Source organism: Myotis davidii, unplaced genomic scaffold (genome assembly GCF_000327345.1).
Source record: "Myotis davidii unplaced genomic scaffold, ASM32734v1 scaffold2027, whole genome shotgun sequence".
Taxonomy (NCBI): Eukaryota; Metazoa; Chordata; class Mammalia; order Chiroptera; family Vespertilionidae; genus Myotis; species Myotis davidii.
Window position 1 is genome coordinate 686,553 of NW_006297890.1, and position 11,064 is coordinate 697,616.

Sequence of the window (11,064 nt, forward strand, 5' to 3'; positions counted from 1 at the left end):
GTCATTTTCACCCCATGCATAAGCTTTGTAGTCACATCAACCCTGAGATGAGGATAAAGGCACAAGTGGGGAGGGGGATGAGAGATGAAGTGAGGAATTGGTGAGATTCAGAGATGGGTTAAGTGTTGGTGGAAGAGTTAGACATAATCTGGCAGCTAAACCACAACTAACCAAGAGTAATGTGTTTATCATACTTACTAGTATTTATTCCAGAAAGGGACATCAGTCATTCTTTATGAAGCATCTGCGCATGCTGCATCTTACCTGGTGTGAACCTTAGATCATTTGATTTCTATCTTCATATTTAATAGCAATACTTTGGTATCGACTAATAAACTTAATGATTGAAAGTGGAATTTGATTAATAACATAAATTTTGATGCTTTCCATTCTAAAATGTAGAGGTTGGACACACCTACTTTTTGTAAGTTTCCTTATTCTTCTAATCTTATTTGATTGCATAGTTACTAGGCAGCAGTTTTTAAGGGGCCAAAAGAGGGTGTGGAGGAACGTATTTGAACTTCAGATGTTCGTGAAATTTTCAATTACATTTTAACAATTACAAAGACAACCTCAGTAATACATATATTCAAGTTGGTGTCACAATAGTTCTTTAACCTGATAGTTTGATGATCAAGAAGTAACAGTGTTTAGAATCACAGCTAGTTTAACAGGTTTTCTAAAAATATCTATTCTCTTTTTTCTGATTATAAAAATCCAAATAATCCAATGTAGCCTCCCATAATTATAGTTGATAGTTGATTAGGCCAGGGGTGGGCAAACTTTTTGCCTCGAGGGCCACAATGGGTTCTTAAACTGGACCGGAGGGCCGGAACAAAAGCGTGGATGGAGTGTTTGTGTGAACTAATACATGTTAACACTGCTGCTGGTGAAGGAGCGGAGAGGAGAGCAAGAGAACCCTCCGCTCTTTCGGCTCCGCGGGCCGATAGAACAGCCGAACGGGCCGTATCCAGCCCGCAGGCCGTAGTTTGCCCACGGCTGGATTAGGCACTGAATAAAGACATGAATATGTGTATGGCATATTAATTGAAAAAAATGAGTTTTACATTTTGACATGTCCATTTTGATGTCATGATATTAACATGTCTGGCACATGCAGAAAACATTTAGAAAATCATAAATTGTAGTGCTTTTTGCATATCCAGATCAGTTCACCAAAAGAGGAAGAGCAGAATAATGATTAGACATATGCATAGAGTTCCCTTTGCTTTTGCTTTTAATATCTACAGAACCCAACCTCAATGGAAAAGATTGAAGATAATAAGGATAATTATGTGTAGGTGATGGAGAGAATGGTACAGAACTAATGTTGGGGGAGGAAAAGACTAACTGAGATAACAAAAAAGATACTATAGAGCCAAAACCGGTTTGGCTCAGTGGATAGAGCGTCGGCTTGCGGACTGAGAGGTCCCGGGTTCGATTCCGGTCAAGGGCATGTGCCTGGGTTGCGGGCACATCCCCAGTTGGAGATGTGCAGGAGGCAGCTGATCGATGTTTCTCTCTCATCGATGTTTCTAACTCTCTATCTCTCTCCCTTCCTCTCTGTAAAAAATCAATAAAATATATTTGAAAAAAAAAAAAAGATACTATAGAGCATGAGAGTTAATGGTAATCAATGAGCAGTTTTACAGTTCAGACCAGTACAGTTCGGAATTTTGCAGCTGAGAAACCTAGCTGATTACTCAAGACTATTTAGGAGCTTTATATTAGAGTCAATATTGTCATTTAGGACTTAGAGAGTGAGAGTAGTTGGCAGTCACAGTAATTATGAAGATTTCCTTTTGGATTGGGATGTTTTAGTATGTCACAGCAGGGTCATCACTGCACCACTTTTCTTTTTTTTTTCATTGTTTGAGAAATATGTTAATTAAATATTTTGTTTAATGAATTAATTGTAGAGGACTCTCTTTTGCATTTCCAAGCCCCCAGTGAATTAATATCTGAGGTTATAACATAGTGCTTTCTCTTTTGCAAGCTTTCATTAGTTAACTGTTAGAGTCTCTCCAAAAACCTTGTCAGTTAATTTCAGTATAAAATGTTTTCTGCATACCAGAGGGTCTTGAATTACGTGAATTTACACACCACTAGTAACTCAAGAAGATCAAGCCCCTATTTTCCCCTGGAAGCACCTCCTCTGAAGCACTTCCGGGTGGTGTCACTGTTGTTTTCGATGGCACCAAATAGTCATAACTGCTAACCCTCGTGTCCCACCCGCCGTGGGGAACACTGGCGTCCAGCGCTGTTTCTTAACATCTCAGGTGACGGTCTGAGGTGCAGTGAAGGGCATGGAGCTCAGCGCACAGAATGATTTGGCTTCGGCACCTTGGTTTACTTGCCCCCTTAAGAGTCATAAAAAATTATAAAGTTAACATTCCATACATTCCATACATTAATACCCAAGAGTTTCATAATAGTGGGGATTCTATATTTGTGTGTGCATTTATACAATTAATATTCGGGTCAATATTACTTTGGACCCAAGTGTGCTACAGGCAAAAGAATGCAGACTTTGAAGTCAGAAGGACTTCCTTTATAATGTAGATTCTACTGAACCAGTGATGTAATTTCGCCAAGCCTCTATTTCTCCACCAGCGAATTGATAAAAGTGCCCATTTTCTTGGCGATTCAAGAGATGTGTAAAGTGCTTAGCATGCAGGATTGAGTGGGTCAGCAGTAAACGGTTACGATGGGGGTGATGATGATGGTAAGTAAAATGCGGATCTGTGGTCACAACATGTGTGGTATAACATAAACTATTGGTTTTCCTGATTTGAGACACACGCTTTCACCTTGCATACTGCACTAGATCGAAACCACTCCTTCCATCTTGGACCTTGTATTTTCTCATCAATGTGGTAAATGTAGGAGAAAGATCAAACCGTCTTGTCTAGAGCTGACTCACTAGCAATTAGCACTTCCATAGCTTGATTTGTTGCAAGTGTGAGTTACTATCTAGAGTAGTTTTGAAATTGACAGCTGCTCTTGACTTGTACTGCTTCGTGACTCCTCCCACAGGATAGAAGTCTAAAGGAATTACTATCACACAAAATTTCAGACACCATTGGTATTCTAATGTAAGGTTTATTTTGCTCAAAGAATGCCTTTTTAAAAAATTCTGGTGAGAATTCTGAATGGAGAGGTGACAATATTCGGCAGAAGCTGGGTGATGGGTATATGAATTTCATTATATAGTTACCTGTACGTATGTGTAGGTTGGATGCTGGGAGCCGGTCCATCCTTGCTGTTTCAAGGGACCTGGCATATATGGCATACTGTTCTTAATATGTTTGCTCACCTTCTTGGCGCTATGTGTTTTAACCAAGGTCACCTCTCCGAGAAAGGTTGTTTCCCCAGGTAGAGATTTTCCCCTGAAGTTAGGGAATAAAACCCCTTCACTAAGTGCCAGGCGGGTAATTAATCTCTTTAACTACGAACAATCATGCTTAAGCTACATAATCTTTACTCTCTGGAATGGAGATAAGAAACGCCCTAACCTTTGGAATAGAGATTGATAGGATTGAATCAGCTGGTATATATACAGATGTAACAAGACAACAGGACACAGAACTTAGATGAAGATCCTAGACACAGAACTTAGAAGACAGAGCCTACACAGAACCTAGAGACAAAAGAATTTCGCTGGAGAGAACATGGCAAAAGATCCTGGACAGAACCTGGCTACAGAACTTGGTTGGAGAACCTAGACAGAACCTGGCGACCGAACCTGACTAGAGAACCTAAACCGAACCTGGCTGGAGAACCTAGCGAGAGAACATGGACACAGAACTTGGCTGGAGATTGTGGCTAGAGATCCTGGCAAGGCTGCTGATCAACTGAATGCTGTCTCCGTGTCATTCCTTCTTCGCCGACTCCGTCCACACCTTTGGGGACCCCTGGACCTGCTGGGGTTGGACCCCAGCAGTTGGAGAATTTCCATATTAAAAAATTTCTACATTTTTAAAAAAATATATTTTATTGAACTTTCACAGAGAGGAAGGGAGAGAGATAGAGAGCCAGAAACATCGATGAGAGAGAAACATCGATCAGCTGCCTCCTGCACATCCCCTACTGGGGATGTGCCCGCAACCCAGGTACATGCCCTTGACCGGAATCGAACCTGGGACCTTTCAGTCCGCAGGCCGATGCTCTATCCACTGAGCCACACCGGCTTCGGCAAAAAATTTCTACATTTGAAAAATTCTGGGGTGGTTGCCTTCTTGGTGAAATATTCCAAAGCAATAGGCATGCTTTAGTCCCTGTCTGGACTTCACGCAACCACCTTGTAGGTATTGCTTCTTGTATTGTGTCATTATTTGTCGGATGAGATGTTTTAAAAGGGTTAAAAAAGGTGAACACTAATTTCAAAAGAAATGTGAGAACATTATCTCAGTGCAAAGAGATGAAGCTTAGAAAAAAAATCTCTCAGGATAGCTGCAATGTGACTGTCCTCTGATTTAAGGATTTTGTAAGTAAAATCCTCTATGCGTTCCAAATCCTTAGTTTAGCATACATTTATATTTAACTTTCCCATCAGGAGAAGTAATCAATGCGGAGGCATTATTGAAATTTAGAAATTCTACCATATATGGCACTTAAATGATAAAGGATGCTCAAATCTAGCTCTCACTGCATTTACTAGTAAAGAGCCGGTTAGAGTAGATACAGGAAAATTCCATCAGCACAGTAGACTGTCTGTTTAACAGATCCATGTATTAAAGACTTATGCTAAATTTGAGTCTGTGGTGTGTAAAATAACATCAAAACCTAATATAAAGTGCGTTTGTCACATTGTTTCCTCAAGGATGTTTACAAATAGAATGTATTTCTCTTAAGCCCGAATTGTGTCCATGGGACTTGGTGCCACAGATGACCTCAGGGCTTGTAGTCACCATCAAGCTCCATCCTCCTACTTTGCAAGAGCCCCCTAAGTGCCCTGCCCTAGTTAACATGGTTTACGCATCTCTCCTCCTCTCCAGCTAAAAGCTAGTGGTCAACTTATATCTCCTGCCCTATGTCATGCCAACCAGAAAAATGGTGTTTGTTTTCTTCTTTCCAAATGAGTTATGGTGCAGAGCAGGGGTGGGGAACCTTTTTTATGCCAAGGGCCATTTGGATATTGATAACATCATTCATTTAATATAATACACAATATAAATTTAGGTTGCTATGAAAAAAGCTCCTAGATTTGTTGAATTTTGAGTCCTGCCTGGGTTTGCCTTGGCAGGACCAGACCAAAGGACTTTGTGGGCCTTTCACTGCCCATAGGCCAATGTTCCCCACCCCTGGTGTAGAGCTCGGATCTTGGAGTCAGACAGAATTCAGTTTTAGGCCCTGATACTGCTTTTTAATAGCTATGATACTTGGGTCTCACAAATTCTTAGATTCCTTTTCATAAATTGGAAATAATAGCGGTATCTATCCTATAGCTCTATTGTGAAAGGAAATAGATACTGTTCCTCACTTATCTGGCATCCAGTAAATAATTGTGTGAATATCCGTTGTTATTATTATGATTCTGAATCACTGACTTAGAAGTCCGAGTTTTGAACATGTTGCTTGCTGCTGCCCAAAGTTGGAAATTGCCATCTTTTTTGGTTGTCATGGAGAATTCAAAGATGAATTTTTTGTAATTTTTACTTGGAAGGGAAGGGAGGAGAACTTTGAGTCTGAAACCAGAAGCACATGGGGGAAAAGTAGACCCTAGCGGCTATTTGACTAACTTACACATGTGCCCTTGCACACTGGATTCAAGCCCAGATCTTTACATAACAGCATTCTATTTAGGAAGAAGTTGTGAGGACACAGCTCCATCTGCTCACGTCCCTGATGACTCAGCAATGGAATCAGGCTGTGTGCCCAAGAGAGTACAGAGGGAATGCCTGCTGCCCATGAACATCAATTTCTCAGGTTTTCCACTAGAAACCTGGCCTTCTAAATCCCTAGGTGGTCCTTCCCCTTCTCTACTACATGATGAGATTCATGATTAAATGCCAAGAATTACTCACCAGAGAGAAACAGCATATCCCTGAGGGGGTGCTCTGTTTGTGCTCAGAAGCCAGCCACTGGGTGTGTTTTTTTCTGGGGCCACTTGGTAGGAACCCTGGTACCGGTCTATGTCAGACACTGCCTGTGACTGACCTGAGGCTACCTAACAGGAGCTACAAAGTTATTCATGGTTGTTAGCTGCCTTCGCTGGGCCTGGATGTGCATGGGAGGGATGGGCCATGCTGTACGCCAAGGCCCAGCCTGGGCGGGTCAACCAACGGTCTAAGTCCCCATGAGACCTGCCTCCCCTGTCGCCTGCCCATAAGGCTCATTTGCTGCAAGAGCCTTGGCGATTTGCACATTGGATAAGGCAGGGTCTCAGGGAGTCACTATAGTTGGGTGAGTGTTTTCACCAGGTTAATACATTTTCAGATTTGGCACCAGTGCTGGGCCTGAGGCTACTCAGCAAAAGTCTCAGGGTACACCAATCCCAGCTGCCATTTTGGCCTGTGGACCTTTTCAGTGGGGGATGGTTCCAGGGATTTGTCAGGGTGGACCTAGTGCAGTTCCAGTTCACCAGACTAATGCAGATTCATTTTCTGCTGTGTGGGCGGAGGGCTCAATGCAGGGACAATGGCAGCCGTTCCTCCAGGGCATGTCTGGAAGCCACAAAACTCAGTATCTTCCTGGATTCCCCTCCTCCTTTCTGCCCTCACCCCCAGCCAACATCCCATCTTCTGGAGCCCAAGGTGTTGTGAGCTGGACCTTTTGGGGTATACCTGGGTTTTCAGCAGCCTTCTGTCTCACCAGGTTGGACAGAATCCCTGCTGATTTTCACAACCAGATGTTATATAGACTTTTCTTGTCAGCACTAGTGTTCCAGGCTGGGCGCCCAGCGTAGGGTTGAAATCCTTTTCTCCTCAGGGGGGGCCTCTGCAGCTGAAATATAATTCTGGATTCTCAATCGCCACATGTGAGTGGGGGCTAGCTCACTTGGTGTCTCTGCCCCTCCTACCAGTCTTCCCGTGGCTTCTTCAGTATATCCTTAGTTATAGGACTTCTGTTCAGCTAGTCTTCAGGCAGTTATTCAGGTTGATTGTTCTATAATTTAGTTGTAATTTTGATGTGGTATGGGAAGTGGTGAATACTCCATCCATCTATTTTGTCATCTTTTCTAGAATAATGTGTTTGTGTGTTTTTAATTGATTTTTTTTTTAGAGAGAGAGAGAAAGAGAGGGGTCAGTGTGAGAAAGGAACATTGGTTAGCTGCCTCCTGCATGGTCCCCAACCAGAGGCAGAACCTGCAACTTGGGCATGCACCCTTACCAGGAATCGAACCTGCCACCTTTTGGTTTATGGGATGACACTCCAATCTACTGAGACACACTGGCCAGGGCATGCATTTCTGTTTTAAGCTAAGTGTGATTATAAAAGAGTCAAAACGTTAAAAAAAAATACAGCTTTTCCAGTAAACTAAAAATATTACAGTAAGCCAAGATTAATTTATTATTGATGAAAAATAAATTTAGTGTGCAGTGTTTATAAAGTCGACAGTAGTGGACAGTAATGTCCTAGACCTTCACATTCAATCACCTCTCACTCACTGACTCGCCCAGAACGACTTCTAGCTCTGCAAGCTCCATTCATTGTAGGTGCCCTATACTGGAATACCATTCTTTATCATTTCTACTATATTTTTACTTATCCTATGTTTGGATATGTTTAGATGCATATGTTTAGGTATTCTAGTTATCAGTTGTATCCTTTAAAACTGTGATTTTGCACAGTGCCCCCATCTCAAGCTTAAGAAGTTCTAGTGGCAGTGTAGCTGAGAAGCTTATAACATGCTAGAGGCCTGATGCACGAAATTCGTTCAAGAGTAGGCCTTTCTTCCCCCAACTGCTGGTACCCGCTTCCCTCTTGCATCTGGGACCTGGGCTTCCCTTTGGCTGCCGGCAGGCACCTGTGACCCAGGCTTCCCTCGCAGCCCCGGCTTTGTCCGGAAGGTTGTCTGGAAGGACATCTGGTCTAATTAGCATATTATGCTTTTATTATTATAGATTTGTCAGTTTAGAAGGTTCCCTATCAGAGTTATTTAGGAAAGTGGATAAAAGCTACACGGGTTGGGGGAGGATACAGGGGCGTCTTTGCTACTGCATTCCGATCAGGTTTAGAGAGGACAGGCATGCAGCCACTCCTCTGCCTGGCTCTGATCCCAGGTGAATGCCTCATAAGAACAGAGGGAAGGTGGCGGCAGAGGCTGGGATTATGGGGGGCATGCAAGGTGGAAAGAGCATCAAGCTGCCCTTTGATGCAGTCCTTAGAATCCTGGCTCTGACACAAAATGTCCACTCTCTAGTTTGTACATTGAACATTTAAAAAGTTAACATTTAATTTACAAATACTCATGACTATATTTCCCAGGTTAAAAATCAAATTATTGCAGATAAGACTAAACATTTTTTGTTCTCTATCTCCAGTGCCCGATGGTAAATCTGCACAGAGTAGGGCTGAGTGCATATTTGCTCACAGATTAAGGACACTGGAATTCGTACTTACCCTACTTAGTCATTGTGAAATGTTTTAATGATTTGTATGTAGGTAACTGGAGTCCCAATGCACAAATTCGTGCACAGGTGGGATTCAGCTGGCCCGTCCCGATCAGGGGAAGGGGCTGTGGGTGGTTGGCTGGCCGGCCCGCCTCCTGGTCAAACTCCCTGTCAAATTCCCAGTTGAGGGGACAATTTGCATATTAGCCTTTTATTATATAGGATGGTAATGAGTGCTATTTATAGATTTTGGAAAACCTAGAAAAAATAGAATTAAAAACTTACCCATAGTTCTGCCATGTGAAGATACTGTTGCTAACCACTATCATTTTTTAAAAAATATATATTTTTATTGATTTCAGAGAGGAAAGTAGAGGTAAACAGAGAAACAATAATGATGAGAGAGAATCATTGATCAGTTGCCTCTTGCACGCCCCCTACTGGGGATCGAGCCCGCGACCCAGGCATGTGCCCTTGACCGGAATCAAACCCGGGACCCTTCAGTCCGCAGGCCGATGCTCTAGCCACTGAGCCAAACCAGCTAGGGCTCCACTATCATTCTTTTGTTCCTCCCATAAATATTTATTTTTGTAATAAGGGGCTTTTTTTGTTTGTCACATTTTCCAGGCCACTGTTTCTTCCTTATAAGTGGCAAAGGCTGTGTGAATGTCAGCTGCTGATTGTGAATCTCGTTTTAGTTTTCTAAATCTTGTAATTACAGGAAGTCCTAATGAGAGAGTGAGAGCTGGCTGGAATTCTCATCTTCCGTGTCGCTGTGAGTGCTCACCTGTGCTTTGAGGACCCTGCTGCTTGAGCAGGACCGCACTGCCTGGGGCACAGATGCTGTGTGTAGGAGCAGAAGTCTCCAGCTGCAGGATTTTGATAAATCGGCTGGGGCCATAAGTGCACCATAGGAATAACAAAGCACTGCTCATCTCTGAGGTCGTGCACATTTGTGATGTCAAGGAAAATGAGACTGTCTGTGATAAAGTGGTGTCCCTAATTGTGAAAATAAAGGTGATTCAGTAATGTTGCTAGGATTGCAAGGTGACTCCTTAGGAACAAAACAAAACAAAAAAATAACTTGAGATCTTTGCTTTACACTTTACATCAAAACCACTCCAGAGACAGCATGGCTCCTACTGTGTTGGGCACTGAGAGTCTAGAGCAGTGGTTCTCAACCTTCCTAATGCCGCAGTCCTTTAATACAGTTCCTCATGTTGTGGTGACCCCAATTTCATTGTTACAAATTGAACATAATTAAATCATAGTGATTAATCACAAAACAATATGTAATTATATATGTTTTCCGATGGTCTTAGGCGACCCCTGTGAAAGGGTCGTCTGACCCCCAAAGGGGTTGCGACCCACAGGTTGAGAACCGCTGGTCTAGAGCCAACCTGCATGGCTCCAAATCCTGGTTTTGCCACTTATTAGCTGTGTGATTTGGATCAAGTTACTTCCCCTCTGTTTGCCTCCATTTTCTCATCTGTAAAGTGGGGATGATAATGGTAGCTGCCTTAGGGTAGTTGTGAGAATTAAATGAGTCACTAAATTAGTTACTACTTAGAACTATAATTTAGAACAGTATCTGCCACAAAATAGGTTTCATACAAGTTATTGCAACTGTTATTATGATTTAAAGAATTAAATATTTTTATCTAAAGAAACTAAATCAATCAGGAGGAAATATAAATTAATATTTATTTGACTTTAAGAGTGGGAAAGGCTCCTTACATGTGTAATAAATGTAAGAAATCACAAAGGACTGATAGATTTAACTACATAAGCATTAAAGTTTATATTGTATAGGATAAGAAAACAGAAAAAATATTTACCATATTAAGAACTACATTAAAAAACCAAAGTAAATAGTTGCAACAGGTTTGACAAATAAAGAGATAATAGTTAGGCTTCAAACCCAATTTGGCACGATGCCAAAGCTCATGCCTTGGATTTATGTTACATTATATATGGTTGCTATTAGCCTGTGTTAAAAAATATACATGAACATTTATCTAAGTGCATGTATGTGTGTATATACACGTATGTATTTCTTTCCTGCTTGTTTCATAAATGGCATGTCATCTTACAGTAACATCAAAATGAAAAATGCCAAGTGTTACTAGTAAAGATAGGGGAGAGAAGAAAAAGTAGACAGTGTAGGAAGGACGGAGGCCGAGCCGCAGTAGAGCTGTGATTGACAAGGCAGCGTAGGAAGTTGAAGCAGGTTTGACTGCCATTGTCCATAGCCTGACTCTACCTAATTACTTAAGGGATGTAGGGATAGTTTTGATAGTAAGAAGAGCAGAAATGTTTCTCCTCAGTTTTTAAAAGAAGGTACTTACTGATCATTTTTAAAAAATATATATTTTTTATTGATTTCAGAGTGGAAGGGAGAAGGAGAGAGAGATAGAAACATCAATGATGAGAATTATTGATTAGCTATTTCCTACATGCCTCCCACTGGGGATCAAAGCCCACAACCCAGGCATGTGCTCTGACTGGG

General features: G+C 41.8%; 1 protein-coding gene across 1 annotated transcript in view; it reads left to right on the forward strand.

The window, feature by feature from the left end:
* Positions 1-2,510: 2,510 nt before the first annotated feature.
* The window catches only part of AMPH (amphiphysin), a 101,647-nt gene continuing 93,093 nt past the window's right edge, over positions 2,511-11,064 (forward strand). The window contains exon 1 of the mRNA XM_015570468.1: positions 2,511-2,725. Within this exon, the coding sequence (XP_015425954.1) occupies positions 2,708-2,725 (18 nt within the window). The 5' untranslated portion in view covers positions 2,511-2,707. The remainder of the gene's footprint in view (positions 2,726-11,064) is intronic.